This window comes from Danio rerio, chromosome 9 (genome assembly GCF_049306965.1).
Source record: "Danio rerio strain Tuebingen ecotype United States chromosome 9, GRCz12tu, whole genome shotgun sequence".
Classification (NCBI taxonomy): Eukaryota; Metazoa; Chordata; class Actinopteri; order Cypriniformes; family Danionidae; genus Danio; species Danio rerio.
In genome coordinates, this window is record NC_133184.1 from 13,978,969 (window position 1) to 14,002,037 (window position 23,069).

At 34.2% G+C, this 23,069-nt stretch overlaps 1 protein-coding gene across 10 annotated transcripts in view; it reads right to left on the reverse strand.

Annotated features, from left to right (window-relative positions):
* The window catches only part of raph1a (Ras association (RalGDS/AF-6) and pleckstrin homology domains 1a), a 148,706-nt gene that overhangs the window by 18,525 nt on the left and 107,112 nt on the right, over positions 1–23,069 (reverse strand). For 9 of the 10 annotated variants that reach the window (XM_073911953.1, XM_073911951.1, XM_073911954.1 and 6 more), the window contains 5 exon segments: positions 20,975–21,052; positions 15,375–15,534; positions 7,718–7,839; positions 3,007–3,072; positions 2,745–2,888 (listed from right to left, as the gene is read on the reverse strand). In XM_073911953.1, the coding sequence (XP_073768054.1) occupies positions 2,745–2,888; positions 3,007–3,072; positions 7,718–7,839; positions 15,375–15,534; positions 20,975–21,052 (570 nt within the window). 10 annotated transcript variants of the gene reach the window in all.

Here is a 23,069-nt window from a genome sequence, read left to right on the forward strand (position 1 = left end):
AAAAAAAAAAAAAACTTTTTTCCTCAAATTTAACATTTTAATAAACATTTAAAATATTTCAGATCAGTAAACATGTCAAGCTAAAAAATCAAAATAAATGACTGACTCCTGCTGAATGTTCATTATTTTCAAAAACAGATTTCTTTACAACTTGAAAACTCATCTTTGGATATCTTTGTTTTCTTGGATTGCCATTGCACTGTTCATAGGATGCTTGGATGGTGCATATGTGACTTGTTTTTAAAAATGTTTGATGAATCGTGGGCTAAATAGTATGACAACACGTAATAAAATAAAAATAAATAAATAAATAAACATACAGTTAGATCCATAACTATTTGGATGTCGACACAATTCTAACATTTTTGGCTCTATACACCACCACAATAGATTTAAAATAAAACAAGATGTGCTTTAACTGCAGACTGTCAGCTTTAACTTGAGGGTATTTACTATTTACATCCAAATAATGTTAACACTGTAGGATTTACAACAGTTTGCATATTTGCCTTCAACTTGTTAAGGGTCCAAAAGTAACTGGACAATTGGCTTCTCAGCTGTTTTATGGCCAGGTGTGTGCTATTCCCTTATTCTCCCAATTACAATGTGCAGATAAAAGGTCCAGAGTTCATTTTAAGTGTGCTACTTGCATTTGCAAGCTGTTACTTTCAACTCTCAAGATGAGATCCAAAGAGCTGTCACTTTTAGTCAAGCAAGCCATCATTAGGCTGAAAAAACAAAGCAAACCCATAAGAGAGAAAGCAAAAACATTAGGCATGGCCAAAACAACAGTTTGGACCTTTCTTAAAAAGAAAGAGAGCACCAGTGAGCTAAGCAACACCAAAAGACCTGGTAGACCACAGAAACAACTGTTGTGGAGGACCAAAGAATTCTTTCCCTGGTAAAGAAAAAACCCTTTACAAGAGTTGGCCAGATCAAAAACACTCTCCAGGAAGTAGGTGTTTCATTTTGTTTCAGGTAGGTTTAATTTCTAATCCATTGTGTTGGTGTAACAAAAATGTTAGACTTGAGACGATGTCCAAATGTTTATGGACCTAACTGTATAACACAGAAACGGTATAACAGAACATTTTTTTGTGGTTTTAAAACCACGACTTTTACAAACCACGGTTGACCTTGAAACTGGTTCTCATCCCATGCCTAATTAGCACTAGTTATTTGCTAATGGATAATCAGATTTTAAAAACAAATAAAAATGACCGTAGAGCATAACAAAGTGCCATAGAGCACAACAGGTGGGTTCCAGAAACATATTAATGATACCTGATCACCCTTTAAAGACGGACGTGTTGCAAGCTCTGAAGTTGTCTGACAACATACACGCTTTTGTTGAAATCAACTATTTGTTTTCATTCAACTTATTTTTAAAGCTTATCCGTTGGTGTTAATTGTATCTCAAGTTAGTTACAGTAATGCTTTTCACTAAGACACTTAAATAATAACTTAATTATAAACTCATCATTTACGCACACTTCACTTCACTTCACACTTTTTTTTTCAGTTTCTGTATTTGGTTTTCTACTATGGAAGTCAATGGCTACAGGTTTCGAGATTTTTCAAAATATCTTATTTTGTGTTCAATAACAAGCAAAAAAATAAAAAAATAAAAAATTAAAAATTAATAATAAATAAAAATAAAAATAAATAAAAAACTCATAAAGGTATGGAACCACTTAAGTGCGAGTAAATAGTGAATCAACTTTTATTTTTGGGTGAACTATCCCTTTAAATGTCCTAACTGAACTATGGCCTAATCCTGGCTTAGTTTAAGCTCTGTCTGTGAAACAAAGCCTTGAAAGTGGAATGTGTGAAAACTACATTATCCATTGTGTTTTACAGAAAAAGCCCTACTCAGAGCTTTTATCTTCAGAAGAAATCAATATTTGGTGAACACTGATTTTTTTAAACACAACTAATTCAACTGTGTTATTCTGACAAACTATTATATTTCTATTTGAAACATGGAAAATATTTAAAACAATACAAACAAAGGGTCACGATACCATATGGCGTGTTGTATCACACATTCAATTAAAACTACACTCTTCCAGCAGTTTCTCGCATCCAATATCTCGTTTGTCACAGGGGGCATGCATAAAATGTACAGTAATTGAATGAAAGTGAAACTGTTGAACTGCAGTTAAAGTCGACAATTAATAATTTGGCAAATAATTTGAATACTGATGTCCATGTAAATAGTCACTGTCTTTCTCCCCTGTTGCTGCTGTGAAAATCAGTGCATACTCGTACTGAAAGTCCCATTTTTATGCAAACCCTTCCCTCTTTCGCCACTCAACACTCCCACCTAAACAAAGATGGACTCCCCACTTTCCTAACGTTTTTCAAACTAGAGGTGTGAAAACACTCTGCTGAATTAATGGAGGGTTTCATGGCCCTTTAACATTTTACTCAAACCTGTTCCTAATAAATCCATAGAACAAGTGGTCAAATGTCTCCATCCTGCATATGCATATTTTGCAATATATTGAAATATATTGTTTTTATACATACAAACATTTCATGCTTGTATAGTTCTCTGTCGTTTTTTATGTGATTTATGTAATCCCTATAGAAACTAAAATAATGTTGGAGTGTTTGCACTAGTTAAGTGTGTGAAGCAAAAAATAAAAAATAAAAAAAATATTATGAGCAAAAAGAAATACGAGCAGAAAAATATGAGACAAATCACAAGACCGCAGAAAATAAATACTTTCATAACTAACCTTGGCTTTACCCTTTGGCACATAATAAATCCCGGAGGCTCGTAACAAGAAGTAGCGTTTTTTCCAGGATTTCTTGCCATCGTCTTTGAGCCAGAGCACCCCTTCTATCTCAGGCACGCTGATAGTGCTCCCACCAAAACACTCCTGTTCAAAAACAGACATGCACACACCTTTATCAGTGAGTAGAGTGAGCACAACATGACCTAAATAAGTCATGCTGTTCAAAGCGCAAGAGAGAATATGTGTAAACAGTCTGTCTCACCTCCAGCAGAGCCTCTTTATTTCTATCCGCCATCTCACACGTCTCCTTACGCCCCAGCAAATAGTTCTGAGGAAACAGATGATGTTTCAGGAAGATGATGATCTCTGCTTAATAAGTATACTACTTAGTGCACTAATCTAAATACATCTTTCAATATTTCAATGTGCTTTTTAAAAAAGTCATAATTAAGGCTGTGGTTTTAACATGTTCATTTAATGAATTAGCAATTGGGGAAAAACGTAAACACAATTAATGCACCTCTGTAGATCATCTACTACTTTATACAATTGACTGAAGCAAAACATTATGCAAGAAAACAAATCACTGCCTAAGAAATATGTTCACATGATTACTAAATGAATCAGTTGTTTGAATGAATCAAATGAATAAATGACTTGCATGTTAAGCAGATGTTAATGGTCAGATCACACAAATTTGTCATGAGATCGGCATGATTTACTTGAGGTAGGGTGTCAAGGGGATTCGTAAACGACAAATGGGCTTTGTGACATAAGATTCAATCATTTCTTCTTGTGTAAAGCGGCATAGTTCACGACAACTGATACCATGTCTGCTACGCCTCACAACACATCGCAGAAAATCTAGCATGTTTAATTTTTAATCGTTCTTCACGACAAGTTCTGTTACGTGGGTGACACTGTGCAATTGGAGCACATTGTTTCTCAGTTATCTCAGCAGGTGCTGCCGTTATTGCACTGGTCAGGTAATCAAAAAAAGGGCTGCATATTTACTTATGGGTGGGTCAATGCTGGATAAGATCATTGGTTATGCAAACTGAACTACCTTTTCTAAAATATTAAGGCATTTTATAAGCAATATGATCTGACAGACTGGCACAAATATGCAGACATCATTCACACAACGAGTTTATAAGATCTCTCGTTCTTCCAACAGAGTTTGTTCTTCCGATGTAATCTGGGAACATGTTCAGTGCTGCGAAAACATTGTAAAAGCATTTCCTGCTAATTTAAATTTGTCATTAATAGTGAAAACAGTTTAATATAGGTTTCTCTAAAACTGTGAATATTTCACTTTCATTTTATTTAGGCTAAATAATTATTTTAATAAACAAACCAACACAATCTCACGGCAATTTGTGTTTGGCCACATATAGCAGACTTGTTTTGAAGTGCTTTAGCTCAAACATATTCATTATTCTTGTTTATAGATAACAATCCAACAAAAGACACATTGAAATTACGATGAAAATTATTTTAGTAAACGTTATTAGTTTCAAAAAGATATTTTTTTTCAAGAAAAATATACAAATTATATTTTTGTTAGTGCCCCTCCACTAGTCGACTATAAAAGAAGACGAATAGTTTTGCTCTGAGGAAAATAAGGATTTAACGAATGCTTCACTGTGATTGTATCACAAATCTCAGTTATATATTACAAATATAACTGCAAATATAACTACAAATATAGCACATTTTTTAAATATGTTATTATTTATGTCTTGAGCATCTGATTTTTCGTTGTTGCTGCTTATTTGCTTTCATTTTGTTGTCTCACTCGCGGCAAGTTTAGGCGAGGGAGTGTTTAATAAGAAATCCACGACAGGAAAAGATACATTTAGATTTTAAAGAAAATATCTTAATGTTAAAAAACAGCGTTGGGAAAAAAATAATATATTACAATCTGTGGTCACAAAAAAAAAAAAAACCTTAACTTAATGCGTTAGTAACTTTTTAAGGACTGTGAATATAGATTCACGATGTGAATATAGATGTGTTATATTATTTTATTGTAATTTGCATTTTTTACTTTTTTTTAAAGAGATAAGGTAGAGGTAAGATTGTAATATATTATTTTTTACCCAACACTGTTAAAAAGAATCATAATTTTTATTCTATCCATGTCGTAACGAATGCCTTTAAATAATGTAGTTATTAGTTGTTTGCAACCATCAGTGTTTATTGAGATTGAAATAAGATAAAAATTGAAATTGAGAAACAAAATATCGTTCTAGCAACACTTGTGAATGCACTGAGAAATAACGTACGTCGTGGCATCATGTGATGACTGATCGTGAAGAAACGTGTAGTTTGGCACATTTATTACCTAAACAGGTCAAGATTTTATCAAAATTAAATGAATTAAAAAATTAAAAAATAAAAATAAAAATAAAAATCGCATAATCTGACATAGTGACTTTCCTAACTGACAGTAAAAATCATGTGACCTGACCTGGGCTTTAGACATTTAACACCAACTAATAGCAGTTTGAATTTCTCATTTTGATACGAATAATAATAAAAAAAAAAAAAAAAATGAAAGGGATAGTTAAATCAAAAATGAAAATTTTAAATCATTTAAATCTCACCGGTGTGTTGTTTCAAACCTATATGAATTTCTTTAGTTTACAAAATATTAAACAATATTTTGACAAATATTGGTGACTAAACTGCTTAGGAGATGCCATAAATGGTCTGAACCTTAAAAATCTAGATGCTATTTCTGAACCCCCAAATAAAAGGAATCAGTCACTTTAAACTAAACATTGTTTGCCTTTCTAAATCTTTCTAAAGTTACATTTTGTAAATGTTAACTTGATGCTTTTTTGCTTTTAACGAATTAATGACTTTTACATTTTCCTCGTGGAGTAATTCCTCAGTCAATGTTTGATCAATTACACTAATATACTACACGGTTACACGGTTTACTAATTAATTACCTAAAAAGTCACTCTACGTGACTAACAGCCCTGATAAAATGCGACAAAATAAAATAAAGCTGGCTTTTAGGCATGGAGGTTTGTTTAAAGGCCATAAATGCAGTTAGAGACTCAATCTGGGCAATGAACACTTTAACCAGCCTCTGTTGAGATCAATTATTCATTAGAGCTCAGCATTTACATGACATTGACCTATATCAACCACATACACCAATAAAACTCCTAATCCACAGAGCAGTGCACTAACACAACATCAATACTCAACTAACCCACTGTACATTCCTGTCCTTCTAAAACTCACTGCACATTCCCCCTTACATTATTATATTACACCACTTCATTACATGGGGAAAAAAGATGGTTCACTCAAAAAATAAAAAGGCTGTTATTGTGAAAATTAAAGTATTATTTAACGAATCTAGCTTTATCTGTATCCATTAAACTAAACATGGATTCACCTACACATCTCACTTCCAGAGTTTGGAGTACGATTTTAGTTTTTTGCTTAAACAAATAAAAAAAAAATTATGTTGCAAAAATGCATCAATAATGACAGTAATAGTAATTAAATACAAGTGTAATGTTACAATGTTTTTCTTTCAAGAAAAGACAAAAGCTGCTTTTTAAACTTTCTATTAAAAAAAATAAATAAAACTTGAATTATGTTTTAAAGGTTTATACAAAAATAATAAGCATAAGAAACTCAGAACGTTCAGAATATTAAGAAATGTTTCCTGAGTACCAAATCATCATATTACAATGATTTCTGAAATATCATGTGGCACTTTAAGTTAGAAAGAGTTAGAGAAGAAGTGTATTGTATTTTTTACAATGAAAATCTTTTCACAAAGAATACTTTAAATATGGCACACGGCTTTGTTGCTTTTTAGAGCTAGACAGATCAGGGGCCTCATGTATCAACGCTGAATACGCACAAAAACTTTGCGTACACCAGATTTCACGCTCATGTTTGGATTTCCTAACAATGAAATTAACATGAGAATGTGCGTTGGTCTGCACCAACTTCATGTCTGGCGAATGTGTATTTCTTGTGTGCGTTTTTTTTATTTCTATTGGCGACTTCTAGAGGCAATTATGTTAATTTGCACACTACAAAGTATCGCACCAACACAAGTGAAAAATGTTGCTATTCATTTATAATTGATAAAATATGTTAATTGACACAATATATAATTTTTTTTTTTACCAATTATGTGATTTAGAACATATAAAAGCATTTGAAAAATGTATACGACCCTTAGTCTATGGCAATGGCAGAGTTGGCCTTATTAGAGGACATTGTCAATGGTGGAATGCGAAGGCTCCCAGGTGACAGGGTGCGCGACGGGTGGCTTCTTGGTGAGTAATGTATTTAAAGTTATTCTTCCAGCTAAGTTTTTTATTTTCATTTTATTGTGTGTAATTATTTAACTGCATATCAGGAGACCGCGGTTATCCATTAAAAATGTGGCTGTTAACCCCCCTCAACCACCCACAAACTGACCAAGAGTGCAGATACAATGATGCCCATTCTCGCACTTGGCCAGTTGTAGAGCAGCTGAAATGCTGGTGGCGCTGCCTTGAGAGCAGAGGGGTGCTGCTATAACGCTCTAACAAAGTGTTCCTCTGATACATCTGTGTCTTCCACAAACACGGATACTACATCAGACAGTAAAGTGTCACCCACAATTGACCCTTCCCTAACTTTCAACGCAAGTCTTTGTACTTGAGGCCCCTGGAGTCTAGTTTATAAAATTTCGCACCTCACTAAAAATGAATGTATGACAAAATAAATTTGTATTATTTATTAAACAATTATTTATATGACAATTTAAAGCTGGTCAATTAAATCAATAGTTAAGTTAAACATGTTTACTAAGAGTTTACTTATAGCTGCGCACATTCTTCTGTCAACGTTTGTGTGGGAATTGGTGTATGCGCATTTGCACCCTCATTTTTTGCATACACCACATTTATAAATGAGACCCCTGGTTCCTTGTGATCTATCATTACCTGAGGATTCTTGAAGAGTGCATATTTCTCAATTCGTTCAATAAACATCAGTCTGTTGGTGCTGTCCCTTGTCCAATTCAACAAGTTCTCCACCAGATTCTCATGATCCTCAAAGATTCTCTCTGAAAAAAACAACAACATGAAAACAAATTTGGACTCAAATTGATAAGAGACCATACACTTAAGAATACACTCAAGAACTATTTATTTTTTGAAAACACATCTTAATGTGAATGATTCTGTTTTTAAGATTTCCAGGTCTAAATGGTGCAGTAAACTGACATACAAAAAAAGTTTATGGTCAGAAAAAAAAGAGACATTTATCCAAACTACTATAAGCCCTGCTGTCAGTGTGCTGTGCTCTATAATGACTTTAGAGTTTTCTGGGTAAATTACAGAAAAAAGAAAAAAAAAACTACCCTGAACACATTTGGGGACAAGAAACTGTAACAACCTGCATGCACTAGACAAATTTAAACTAGCTGAAAACACAACCTCACTGAGGTAAACTACACCCAAATCCATCCAAACATCCCCACAACCATTGCTATATCCATCCAGCCATCCATCCTGTCCCTTAGTTACAGTGTAAAGAGCCTTAATGATTCACTATATCAAGTCATTTTGGATAATTTAATGTTCTTTTTAGAAACAGTTTGGAGATGCCCCCTTCATGATATACAGTATCATGACTGCACACCAGTGCACAAAGAAAGGTCCATAAAAACATGGATGAGTGAGGTTTGGTGTGAAGATGCTTGACTGGCCTGCAAAGTGCCCTGATCTCAACCCAAAGATAAAAAGAATTTATATCCATCATGCTGTTTATCTGTCCACCTATGCATCAGTCTTTCTACCTAGAGTACATTTTCAGCTTTTTTGCTGTAGCAACCAGGAGGTTTATGAAGCAGATGGTGTTGTGGAGTCTAACATTTGCCTTGCACATTGACCTGTCAGACATGAGTTTCTTAAATCTGGAACCCTCTGACCATGTAAACGACAGTCTATAACTGGTTAACTAAAGCTAAAAACCTAAAAAATATATTTATGAACAGACAATAAAAATTTCCAACAGTGAAAACACTAATCTGTCAGATTACAGAGGTCAGTCCATTAGGTGATTAAAGGCACTTGAGGAATTACCAATCCCTTACACTCCTCTTGATCCTAATACCTGGATTAAGCCGGACTCTGTTGACACTTAATGACTGACTTTTAACCTCAACATGCTCAACTAAAAAAAACAATGAGCCAACAAACAGGTCTGCCACAAGAGCAAAATTTGTTTGACTGTTCTTGACAAAAATCAAGAATAATACTGAAATTAAATGCAAAATGTTGTTTAATTTTTTCTTTTCATATTTAAATACTAGTGTGCAACTGCACTCACAAATTGTGGCTCAAACCCATCATTCCTCACCATAAACGATAATCATTCACCATATGCAGTACAAAATACTAACAGAAAAGACATCCACTGCTCATTCTATTTAATGGACTTTAGCACAGTCCATCTGGCAGATGCAATTCAACACACAACCACTAAAACTCCTTGTCTTTCTGTCTTTTTGTCCCTCCATTGAAAGAGCAGAGAGTGGAAAAAGGAAAGCCCTGGAGATGTAGGCTACAGCCACACGCATGATCGCTCAGAACCTACATACAGATCAGGCCAGCACAGACCTCTGACTCACACACATACAGCAGATTCAGTGAAAGGCATGATTCAGGCTCAATATAACAGAAACATCACACTCAAAATAGATTTTAATAATGTCTCCTGTTTCCCAAGTAAAATAAAAATAAAAAATGCAGAAAGGAAATGTGACCTTAAATCCCACTGTTCTTTCTTTCTCAAAAATTTTAAGTAGTATTCTACAATATGTGTTTTTTCTTCTTAGAATTACAGTTTTTCCTATCAACGATTGTGAGTTTACATTTCATAATTCTGAGAAAGAAGTAAGATTTTTGAGATATTAATAAACTCAAAAGTTCTTACCTAGTTAAACCTGGAATTGCAATAATAGATAAATTGTGACTTTGTGAGACTTGTTTTCTCTGAATTGTGGGGTATATTATGCAATTATGACTTAATTTATTAACTCTTGTTTGTTTTTGTCATGTGACAGAAATGGGCCTCCATACACAGTAATACAAAATATTAATAAAAATACATTAAAGTATATTCTTAAAACTCAAAATTATGCATTGTAGTTATGCATATTTTATTAAAAGTGGGAAGAATTTATCATGTTAATTATTTTTAAACGTTCCTTTAAAGTTTCAAGACACCCTGGAGTACTTTTTTTGAAACTTTAACATATTTGAGTGTTAAGCATCAGTTAAAACAACATTAGCACCTGTCAGCTTTAATTGTGGGGAAAACTGGATAATTTGAGCTTTTGTCAGCTAATTTCATCTTCCAGGTTTAAAATAATTTCTGCTCACGGCACAGGTTGTATGTGTTTGTTTCCACGATACACAATGTTTGTTGCATGTTTTCCCCTGCGATTCTGTAAGGGCCGATACAATAAAGCTGTAAGTTTACATCAAGCAATTTTTGTCAGAAGATCTGTAGGAGAATTGGAGAATATCTTTTATTAGTTGAGTTTGTTACCATTCAGACATATTTTTTTATATGAAATTATGAATACCAAATGTAGCAGGACATTAAATTACTTTGTTTATTTCTTTGCATTTTAACATATAAAATCAATATAATATAGTCTTCTCCGGTCTACCCGTGGTTTGTTTCTGATTTTGTGAACTAACTGACAATAGTTGTTCACTCAACTTCTTTCCCTCCTGCTCTGCTAGCCAAGGCCACTCCTCCCTCTGCTTGCAGAGCTCCACGCCAATCTCGAAGCCTTTTTTAAAAAAATTCTGAGGTAGACTTGAACCAAAAAAGGGGGTTTCATGACCCTTTAAACTTTTGATTTGATCAAAAAAAAATGTAATTAAAACATTAAGAAGCACAGCTGTTTTCAACAATGATAATATTAATAAGAAATGTTTCAAGTTAAAGTGAGGTAGTGTGGCGAATTATAGTGACCTGTACTTGGAATTTATGCTCTGCATGTATCCAATTCAAGTACACAAAACACACACACCCAGAGCGCACACACACACACACACACACACACACACACACACTATATATATTTACTATATACAATATACATATATATATACATATATATATATATATATATATATATATATATACATATATATATATATATATGTGTGTGTGTGTGTGTGTGTGTGTGTGTGTGTGTGTGTGTGTGTGTGTGTGTGTGTGTGTGTGTGTGTGTGTGTGTGTGTGTGTGTGTGTGTGTGTGTGTGTTTTGTGTACTTCAATTGGATACATGCAGAGCCTAAATTCCAAGTACAGGTCACTATAATTCGCCACACTACTTCACTTTAACTTTTTTTATTAGAATGATTTCTGAAAGATCATGATACGCAGAACCCAACAGTGCTAAGTAATATTAGTTATGCGATTATTTGAATTGTTTTACAATAGTTTTAAACTGTAATCATATTTTACAACATACTGTGAAATGTAATAAATTCAACCTTATCGAGCACACAGCAAAAGCATAAATAATACTAATCACAAACCTTTGATAAGTTATGATGAAGATCTTACATTTCAAATGACCACTGCTTTGTTTAATATTATATAAGAAAACAAAACAAAAGCTAGATTAATTTATATGCTGCAAGCATGGACAGCTTACAGTAGCGGGATCAGTTAAAACCTAAATAATGCCTTTAAGACATCCACAACTGTCTCGAATGTCAGAACAACATATAGTCTAACTATTACGAAATTAGTGGAATTGTTTAAAGTTATATTTTCTTAATCTAGTCCTCCCTTAGACCGCTCATGATTGTATGGACTAATCCTATTGCCATTTCAGACATAGACTTTGCTAATCTATCCTCGCTGCTAATCTGCAGAGATCAAATCAATCAAATAGGACTGTTGTGATGTTTTTGAAACCAGCGGAAAATGAAAAAAAGATGTGCATTATCATCCAGCTGTCGTTGATCGTGATCTGGGGCACACCAGCCCACATGACTTTAATCTTTTTTTTCATTTGTCCTTCCCTCAGACTAGCGAGTGAAGGAATTATCTACTATTATTTGTACAGAAGTGCCACAATGCACTGCAGCATGAGCAAAACTTGCTTCACTTCACAGATGCACACACTTTTATCCGTTTCTTGCAAAACAGTTATGTTCACAAGGTGTTTATGACCAGGAGCTTGTACCATGAATCTGGATTAGTTGACTAGCCAGTTAAGTTTCAGTTTTGTTTGCAACAATTTTAGGTTTAAGGTAACATGACGACAGCTCAACTTTAATCACTCTTTGTTGACATGGCATTTTTGAGCAGCTGAGCTGAGCTGATGCATTCATGGTACCTAAAACTGTCTAACCAGTTTCATGGTACATGCCTAAGTTCTTACAATGATATTTAACATTAAGCAATAACTAATCAAGCAAAACAGGGTGGTGTTATTTAAATAATCAGTAATACGGATTCTTAATGGAAAATGTGAATATACAGTTGTTGTTTGCTAGTTTCAGCTCGGTGCAAGAGTCAGTTTGACGTTTTGCACCAAGCTGTTTAAATAGCAAATGCATTTGTTCTCATATATGCGCGCATAGGCGTTCTGGTCTAAAATAGGAGGTGCGTTATGGTGCATTGCTGGCGCATTGAGGAACTAAAATAGTCTGTTTAATAGACCAGCTGAGAGAAAGTCTAAAGTCCAGCACAGAGCGCGTTAGTTGCACGCCTCGCTTAAACATTGCTTAATACACACAGGATGTACAGCAATACACAAATAACTTAACAAATGAAAAGGAAACGATGAAGGGACTAAAATGTTACAAATAATTATTATTCTGTACATAAATAAAAACCACTGCCTTCATGCCTTCATCTCGCAGGGCTTTTGTACAATGTTATTATTAGTAGCAGAATTATTTATTAAATGCATATTTATATTTGTTTTATTAAAAACGAACTTAGATGTGCCCACCTGTCAGGTTTTGGACCATATGGGGCACAGCATGTGAGTGGATATAACTCGGTCTTTGGACCACACTTCATTATTACTGTATGTTATTATTGTAAATTTATTTGTTTGCTGGAAATTAGAACTGAATTTAGAAATAGTTTGGAAACAAACCTTTGTGCTTAAACTAAATTAATTATGTATAAGCTAACAGATGTCTGCTGCGTGCAACACGTTTGGTTATCCATGAGAGTGAAAGTGAAAGTAAAGAATGAGGAGGCTCATCTCTCATTCTGGCGCTGTAGATGCTCTGTTTAACTGTTTTCTCTGTAGTGGAGCGTTCAGTTTTTCCACTAACAAAATCCACCATGTAAATAGCAAATGCACTATGGCGCGACGCAACTGACTCTTAAAGGGAATGGGAAATGAGACTCTGATTGGTTTATTCTCAAAACACACCTATAACTTTTTAAGAGAATAAGCTCAACCCTGTTAGATCATCCACCACAGCGCAAAGCTGATTTTTCCGTCATTAAAATAGCAAAAGTGGATTCTGACACGCCTTTAATGCTTTTGCGGCCTGCGCTTTGGACTTTGCACCTGGATCATCAAAATAGAGCCCCAGGTGTGTGTGAATGAGTGTGTATGAATGTTTCCCAGTGATGGGTTGCAGTTGGAAGGGCATCCGCTGCGCAAAACATATGCTGGATAAATTGGAGGTTCATTCTGCTGCGGCGACCCCAGATTACAATAACACTAATAAGTTACAATTTTCTGTTTGAACATATTTTAAACTGCTATGTTTATTTCCCCAAGAAGGCAAAGCTGAATTCTCACCATAATTATTAATGTCTTCAGTGCCACTTGATCCTTCAGAAACCATTACAATAGGCTGACTCCATGCTCAAGAACCATTTCATCTAATCAATGTTAAAACTGTTTTTTTTTTAATCCACTGCAAATCTTAGGGGATTTATAGCTGAAAAATGTCAGACATTAGCATTCTTTACAGTAAAAAAATCTTTTAAAACATTATGCATTTTTTTATTTTACTTTATTTTATTCTTTAAATTACTTTTTGTGATATTCTTGCTAAATACAAAACAAAAAGTAAAAAACAAGAAGTTAACTCTTAATTTGGAAGGGCACTTTATACATCTATCATGTTTTTGGAGTTTCCTGTAAAAACTGCAGTTTTTTGTGTCACCACTTAAAAGATGGATCAGGTTTATTGTGTGTTGGTCTATAACACACAACGAGGCTTTATGTGAATGCCACAAAAAAATACAGTAAAACTTGTGTTGTTAAATCCGCTAACTGGAGTACAAGTGGACTAGGAATGCAAAGATTACAGATTTTGGTTGTACAATTACAGTCTGAGGAATAATCACAGTTTTATGGTTATCACGATAATTATGAATTCATTTATTTCAAAACACTACTAGCTTGGAAAATCACATCAAAACTCTTTATATTGTATATAGTCCCTTTATTAATCTGGGGTCGCCACAACGAAATGAACCGCCAACTTATCTAGCGTGTATTTTACGCAGCGCATGCCCTTGCAGCCGCAACCCAACACTAGGAAACACCCAAACACTCTTGCATTCACACACATACACTATGGCCTATTTAGCTAATTCAATTCACCTATACCACATGTCTTTGGACTGTGCAGGAAACCAGAGCACCTGGAGAAAACCCACACAAACACGTGCCGTGCTAACAATTATGTTAACAATAATTATGTTAATATTTATGTTATTTACTTATGTTAAACATAAGTAATAATTTTACACTGAAAATAAATGATAGAACAATGAATGAATAAATGAATAAATAAATGAATAAATGAACAAAAAAAGAATAAATAAAAAATGTATTTGTCTAAGGTAAATCTAAGCCACAGGGCTGCTGGACCTCTGTCCGTAAGGTACTTTTGATCTACTATTTTATAAAATTGTATGGTATTTTCATTTTGTGTCATTTTTTTCCTATTTGGAGTAGAAATGTGTATAATCCATACAAAGTATAAAACTGATTGATCAGTTCTTGTCATGTGACTTGGGCTCGTGGGATTCTTTCAACTAGGTGTGCCTGAAAAGTGTGAGCACGTCACGTCGCTCCCAATAACAAAATTGGGATTCGAAAGCAATGCTACTAGTTTGTTGCGCACAACTGTGGTATTGTTGGGCTTTTTTAGAATGATGTTCTGCAGGGTTCTGTCGTTTGCCCTTTTCCTTCTAGTATTTAGGATTTTCTTTTTGAGTCCGTTAAGTTTTTTCTAAATTATGCGACTATTTATGAAATAAAAACACTTTAATGTTAAAAAATTATCTATATCTGAATAGTTCCAAGACAGAAATCGTAATTCTTGGCTAGTCCCAGTTGCACTAGCACTAGTAGCAATAGTGCATTGAATATTCTCTTAGTTGGATAATCTCCAAGATGAAAAATCTCAGTGTCTTTTACAGTAAGACTAATTGTTTGGGTATTGTGGATGCTTTATTTGATCTATTATTGTTTTTCTGTGCAGTGCTGTGAGAAAACTACTTTTAATGATACAATATAAAAAAGTTATTTGAAATTCTTGACCATAAAGAGTACAGTGTCTGTTTTCTGGCTCTTACCCATCTGGAGTTCAGTGATGATCTCTACCAGAGACCAGTCCAGACTGTAGCCACAGTGAGATTTGTCCAGCAGGCTGTCCAGCACCTGACGCACCGTCTGTCTTTCATCCACCATCATAGTCTTAGAGCTTTCATCTGATAGATGCACCCGGACTACCAGCTGAAAGGAGAGCGGGAACACGACAAGAGTCACACATGTTTCTGCAAGCTTTTGTGCTCGTATACATTTTCCTCTCATCAGTGAGTAACATCTTGACCTGTGACATTTTATTGAGGGATTTGGCCTTTTGAAACCACTGCAGGCAAACATCTGCATCATCTCTTAGAAAAACAACAACTACTACATCAGCTGCTCAAAATCAGCATTGAATTTAAAATAAGCCTTCCACACAGATCTCCATTTAGTAAGATGTCATCCCAGCAACAGTGAAAATGAAACAATAAGAATTAGAGAATAAGAATCTTCTCCCTCTATAATACCAAACACACTTCTCTTTTACTAAGTCCATTTTCAACCTAAGAGTCTCAGATTCATAGTGAGTATAATGCAAGCTTAGATAAATATTGTTATAATCTCAATAGGAAATTGTGTAGCCAATCCACACAGCCTATAGGGTTTGCATATTAAGCATGCTGTGTGCAAGTCTGTGTTTTGTTCTGATTGGCCTGTTTTTCACAGGTATTTTACACTCTTCAGCCTCCGGCACCAAGACAGCAGCTCTGCACACGTTTGGGCAGAGGAGAAATGGTCGTGCTAAACTGAGCCTGATTTTTCTCAAGGTTTTTTTTTCACTTTACTTTCGTCAATTGTTGAAGTTTGTTTCTTATCACTGTCGCCAATGGCTTGCTTAGTTTGGGACTTGTGGAGCTGCACATCAACAGATTTGCTCTTTAGTGTTTGGACTTCCAGCAGTGAAAATTAAACCACTCTGAACTGAACTAAACTGAACTACAACTCTGAAAACTGGACTAGAACTTCAATGTTAAGCTTCTTTGACACAATCTACATTGTAAAAGCTCTTTAAAAATAAAGATGAATTGAACTTATGGAATTTAATTGAGAACAAAGAAACCATGGTGTTTGAGGCTCACATTATGCTTTTTATGTACTGAAATCAGCAATGCCTAGGTATATCCAGATTTTCCTTCTATGGCACCTTTAAGAAGACTGAAAGTAGGTGATGTTTCCTGGCTGTTTGAACCTATTTAAACATATGAGCATTTACACTTTGAAATCAATTCAATCACATGCATATACAGCTACCTCCAGAGGTTAAAGTGGATAAGCTTTTCAGACTTTTCACCCGTGTTTACCATCGTCCACTTATGTTCGGATCTACAGAAACATGGGACTTCAATGTTGGCTGATAAACAATCATCTGACAATAAGTAACTCTGCTAGAACATGCCAACTTATTCACAGTCAACTACACTGTTAGACATTTTATTGTATTTTTCCAGTAACTTACTGCCAGTACTGTTGCCAGCAATTTATTGCAACTGCCGCTTTACAGTAACTTCCCAATAAATGTGTTTTACAGTAGCAGGGTCCTACTGCAATTACTTTTTACAGTAAAATAGCCTACTATTTTTCTTCTTTTTGTAGTAAAATGTTCAGTCACACTTTATTTTGATGGTCCATTTGTTGAATTAAGTTACATTGCATCTACATGCCAACTAATTCTCATTAGATTATAAGTAGACTTAGGTTGGGGTTAGAGCTGGGATTAGTGTAAATTGACATGTACTTGCAAAGTTTTTTTATAGTCAGTTAAATGTCTGTTGAAAGAGCAGTATCAACAGATATTAATGGGCTATCAGAATAAAGTGTTACCAAATATCCTTTACCGCATTTTAATTTTACAGTATGACAATTTTTAAGTACATTTAACACTAGCAGCACAAAACCTTTATATTTAGTAGTTACTACCCAATTTAATATGTGTGTGTGTGTGTGTGTGTGTATATTATATATATATATATATATATATATATATATTTTTTTTTTTTTTTTTTTTTTCGTTTTTATGTTCAACTACAGTAGCAGTACTGGATTACTTTGATTACAGTAGAACCGCAAATTCCTACTACACAGTAAGCCAGGGATTCTCAACCAGTTGGCCGCAGCCCACTAGTGGGCCTCAGTGATCCTGCAGATGGGCCGCGAGCTGAAAATGAACTCTCAATATTATACTATATTTTTTAAAAATTTCATTATTAATATGCTATATAAAAAATATTGAAGTTATGCACTCTCTCCTGTTCTCTGACTTCAAACTCGCCACAAAAAAAGCCTCATGACCGCGTCTGCAACTAATACACACATCAGTCTATTCATTCGCTAACTATGCGTGAAGTGAAAGTATCTCTGTATGTATTTTTGTGTGAACTATTTAATATATCACAGTTTTCCAAATTAATGTCCTGTACGTGTTTTATAATGGATGCGCACCCATATAGGAGCATTTATTAATAATAGTATATCGTAAAATACACTTGCATATGAGCTTCAGACACACCCTGGCGGAGCTGTTCACTGTTGCTTTCAACGATCTCCCAGTAATATCCTGCTGCAAACCCAATAACCATCAGATCTACGTGTTTCAACAGATGTAGGCTGTTTTACTGTAATTTACATCTGTCTGTTTATTTTTGAATAGTAGATATTTAATATTATATTTTCAGTCAGCCCAGTTTAAAGCAGAAGCCAGCCTTTTGCAATATCTATTCTTGTTAGTATATAAAGGTTTTAATAAGAATTACATCCATAAATTTTAGAAAAAAATGGCAGACAGGTGGGCTTTCAAATAATGATCGGAGAAAGAAGTGAGCCCCAAACTGAAAAAGGTTGAGAACCCCTGCTGTAAGCTACTGTAAACATTTTTAAATGACCAAAAGCGCAGCGCACATTACAGTATGTGCAGTAAAAGTTGAACTGTAAAGGCTGTATGAGATATTTTGTGTGTTTTTAAGTAGATTGCGGCAAAGTCTAACAGTGTAATATGCTATAGACAGTGAGTTGACATTTAGGTACTAACAGTCAATACTATGTCTAATGGGGAAACATGATCAAAATAAGTTAACCCAATGCATTTATCATACTACAGTATAATTAGTAGGATTCTTTAAGCACCATCATAAATCCAGCTCTTAATTTGTCTGACTCCAGATTATCTGTGGATATTAGAAACACATTTCAGAGCAGCAGTAGAAGAGATGTAGACTGAGTTTGTGTACTGTGACAGTGACCCAGAAAACACTCCGTCAGGGCTGCTAACCCACACACACATATTCAGAGAACAGACGCTGGGCAAGAGGACGGGCAAATGGGCACACGTGCACAGACACACACATAATCCACTCAGTGTGTGTAAGATGAGGCTTGATCATCCTGTCTTTGCTGTTTATATCAACACAGGCCTGTTTCTCCTCTTCAGTTAACAGTACACAAACCTCAGCGAGTCAAATTTCTACCATTTATACTTGCCAGCAACCAATGTAAAATTAATATTTTACAAATAGGAGTTTAGTTTTTTTTTTACCAACAGCAAAACTGAATAGTGTCTGATATATGACATAAATAATCAAAAATATTTGTATTTTTTAAATAGAAAGAGATATTTCTGAACTCTGATTATGATGGATTGAGCCACATAATGCTGTGGTAAAATATCCTAAAACCATATGTTTGTGTTCCCATTACAGAACCCATTGGCTATATAATGCCGAAAAACATTAGTTGGGGGAAGAATTTTTTTTTTTTTTTTTTTACCAATCAAGTATTAAATTTTTGTTGCTGTTTGTTCTTTTTTTGACTAGTTGTAAAAGCAAATAGACTCATAAAGCTGTGGTTTACAGTGAGTTTACACCAGCTAAAAACTGCAAAAAATTTATATTAATACTTATATAGTACAAATAAACATCCAAATAATTAATTAATTGATTCAGAATTATAATAAGAATACAAAACTATCCTTTTGAATAATCAGTTTAAAACAACCATAAATGTTATAATTTATTTGTTAATACTGATTTTAATAAAGTTTTATTTTTATAATAATTAATACTATTATTAACAAAATAAAATATATATATATTTGCCAATAATAATAATAATAATAATAATAATAATAATGGTTAAAAAATAAACAAATAAACAAATAATAATAATATTAATAATAATAATAATAATAATACTAATAATAATAATAATAATAATAATAATGTAATGGTAATGTAGTAATAATAATTATTATTATTGTTATTATTATCATTATTATTATTTGTTAAAATTAGTATTAAAATATTCATCATAATATTTATTGTTGCTTTAAACTTATTATTTAAAAGGATAGTTTTATATTTTCATAATTCTGAACTTTAATAATTTGGAAATTTATTATTATTTTAAGTATTACTATAATATACAATTTTAACTGGTCTAAATTTACTGTAAACCAGAGGTTATGAGTCCATTTGCTTTTGCAAATAGTCATGAAATGATGACAAGGCAACAAAAATGTAATAATAATATTTATTCATTTTATTTTCGACTTAGTCCACTATTAGGGGTCACCACAGCTGAATGAATCGCCAACTTCTCCAGCACATGTTTTACACAGCGGATGGTCTTACAGCTGCCACCCATCACTGGAAAATACCCATACACTCCCATTCACTACAGACAATTTGGCTTACCCAATTCACCTGTACCGCAAGTCTTTGGACTGTGGGGGAAACCGGAGCACCTGGAGGATACCCACACCAACGCGGGGAAAACACGCAAATTCCACACAGAAATGACAACTGACCTTGCCGAGGCTCAAACCAGCGACCTTCTTGCTGTGAGGCGATCTCGCTACCCACTGCCCAACCGCACCACCCTAATTTATAATCATCATTATTATTATTATTATTATTATTATTATTATTATTATTATTATTTAAAACCCAATAAACAAAAATACAAAGTGACTTTCTGCACAAAAAACACAAATAAAAACAGGACATACACTTTTGGATAATCATTAAAAATCCCAATAAATCATATTTTTTATATTTTAATTAGTGCTGTCAAAATTAGTGCGTTAACGCATGCGATTAATTTGAAATAATTAACAAGTAAAAAAAAAATTATGCAATTAGCGCAATTGCAGGTTTTTTTTACTTCCTGTTGTGGTGCGATTAATCGCAATTAATTAGTTAGGATTTTTTTATCGATTGACAGCACTAATTTACTTCATATAAAAGTAAAATACCAATAATAATATAGACAATTATACTGTTATTAATAATAATAAGATTAATAGTCAACACATTAGTCAGTCTTTGGGCAACTCAGAAACTGCTAGAATTATTCAGTGAAAATACTATGCTATAAAATCACTTCCCAGGTCCCGTGAGGGCCTCATTCAGCTGTGTAAGTGTGCTGCATTGCACTGCATGACCCACTTCTGCACTAAACCACCGCACATGCCAAAGGTGTCATTTGAAAACTACTTTAGAGCACAAAAATACAAGCATTATGGCTTAAACATTACCCACATACCAAAATACAAGCAATGCAGGTTTGTGTAACATGTAAACAAAATGGCTCTCACCTTTTTAACCTGTGCTTCCTTGATCTTCTCTAGAGCCACTCGAATCTTCTCAGCTTTTTGTTTGGCAGCTTGTTCCTCCTAAACATACACATGCAAACACAGTCACCATATGGAAATACATTCTATATTACTGTTTTGTTATATTCTGGAAGTGGGAGTCCTTGTGACTTTCTATGGTTTAACATTTGGACATTTATAAGAGTCAACATTTACCTGACTTTTCCAGCAAGATGCCATTGTAAAAATGGTTATTTTGACTTTGAGAAAATTGTAAAAACTATAGTTCTTTGGTCCAAAGAATAAACAGAAAAGCCTAAAAACCAAGAAGCACTAAGACATATGACATCTGTAAACACAATCTGAACGCTCTACTCCTAGCACTTGCTCCATTTGCATCTGCTAATACAGATTCGCCTCAACAGATTACAGAAATCTCCTTTTCAATAGTCACATCTGGAATTATAGGTCCATTCAAATAGAAAAACATCCCATTGTAGCAAGTCTGAAGCAGGTCCACATCTATTCATGACAATTCTGGCCATAACTGAGGTGTGCGGATCCATATTCAGAGTCAACGTAAATCCGTAATCCTCAAAATATTGTGAGATTATTGAAGAAGAAATGAGAGCAATCCATTTCCAGCAGCATAAATGATTCCCAGAGAGAAGCTCTTCTGGTCAAGAGCGTAAAACGCATCTAGTAGAAGGTGGAGGATGGGCAGAATGAGCTACACTCTACTACCTCTCCACTACTGGCTAATCTCTCGCTCTCTCTCTCGCTCTAAAACAAAGAGATGATCCCTCCCCTTTTACTGTCACATACACTTCTGTCATCCCTGCCTAGCTGTCTTTATGTGTGTGTGTGTGTGTGTGTGTGTGTGTGTGTGTGTGTGTGTGTGTGTGTGTGTGTGTGTGTGTGTGTGTGTGTGTGTGTGTGTGTGTGTGCACAATCGCAGTAGTCTGGGTTTGGGATTGTGCCGAATCAAAATGTATTATCCTCTCACTCTGCCATGAACAACAAAAATAAACCTAAAAATGGCCACGAATGCCATAGAGCGACTCACTGTAGCTACAGAATCATCCCAAAGACTGGACACACATCTACTTTTAGTTTAACTAACGAAATGGGAATTAGAGCTCAAGCCTCTTAAAGGGATAGATCCCCCCAAAATGAACAGAAGTGATTGCAAAACTTAATGAGTTTCTTTCTCCTATTAAACACACAAAAGTAAATATTTTGAAGAAAGTTGCAAACCTGAAACCATTGACCTCCATAGTAGGACAAACAGATATGGTTCAACGTTTACAGATTTCCAGCATTCTTCAAACTATCTTCTTTTGAGTTCAAAAGAATGTTTTTTTTTTTTTTAATGATTTGAATATTTCTTTAATGGCACATATCCTTGTCTGGTTCATGGGAGTACAATTATGGAAACAGTTATGTTAAGATGATAAAAGAATCATATCCAAAAGAAATCTTGACTGCTTGCCTCAAAACACTTAAAAAAAAAAAATGAAGCATTTGCACAATGGTGCAATTCCAAAACAGAGCAGATGGGTGTGAAAATTTCTGCAGATGATTTACAGACAATGCGAAAATAGACCCTTAAAAATAGACTGTTATGACACATTTAACCGTCATCAGCATCTTAAACCCTTGAAAGTTTTTAATATTTCAATTTTTAGAAAAATGTATGAACATTTATCTGTTATGCATGTATTATATCATCTTTGCATCACATTGCAAAAAAACTATTAACTGCTTATGTGAGGTTTGTCTAATGCTGTGTCTATGAGGAAGAACAGTAAATATGACGTTCTCTCTTATCTGACTGTCGTTATCACTCACACAATTTTTTTTTCTTTTATATGAAAGTCTTATTAACACCATAGTAGAGTTTTTTTTTTATAACTCCAGCAAATATGATTGCAAAAGAAAAATATTTTTTGTACTCTCCCATTCACTGCTCTTAATGTTTACCCAACTATGATAACTTCCGCTACTGAGGCTACGTTTACACAAATACATTTTCGTTTTAAAATACATTTGTTTTGCCACGGTTACGCCTTCCATCCACACTACCCCGGAGTGTTCG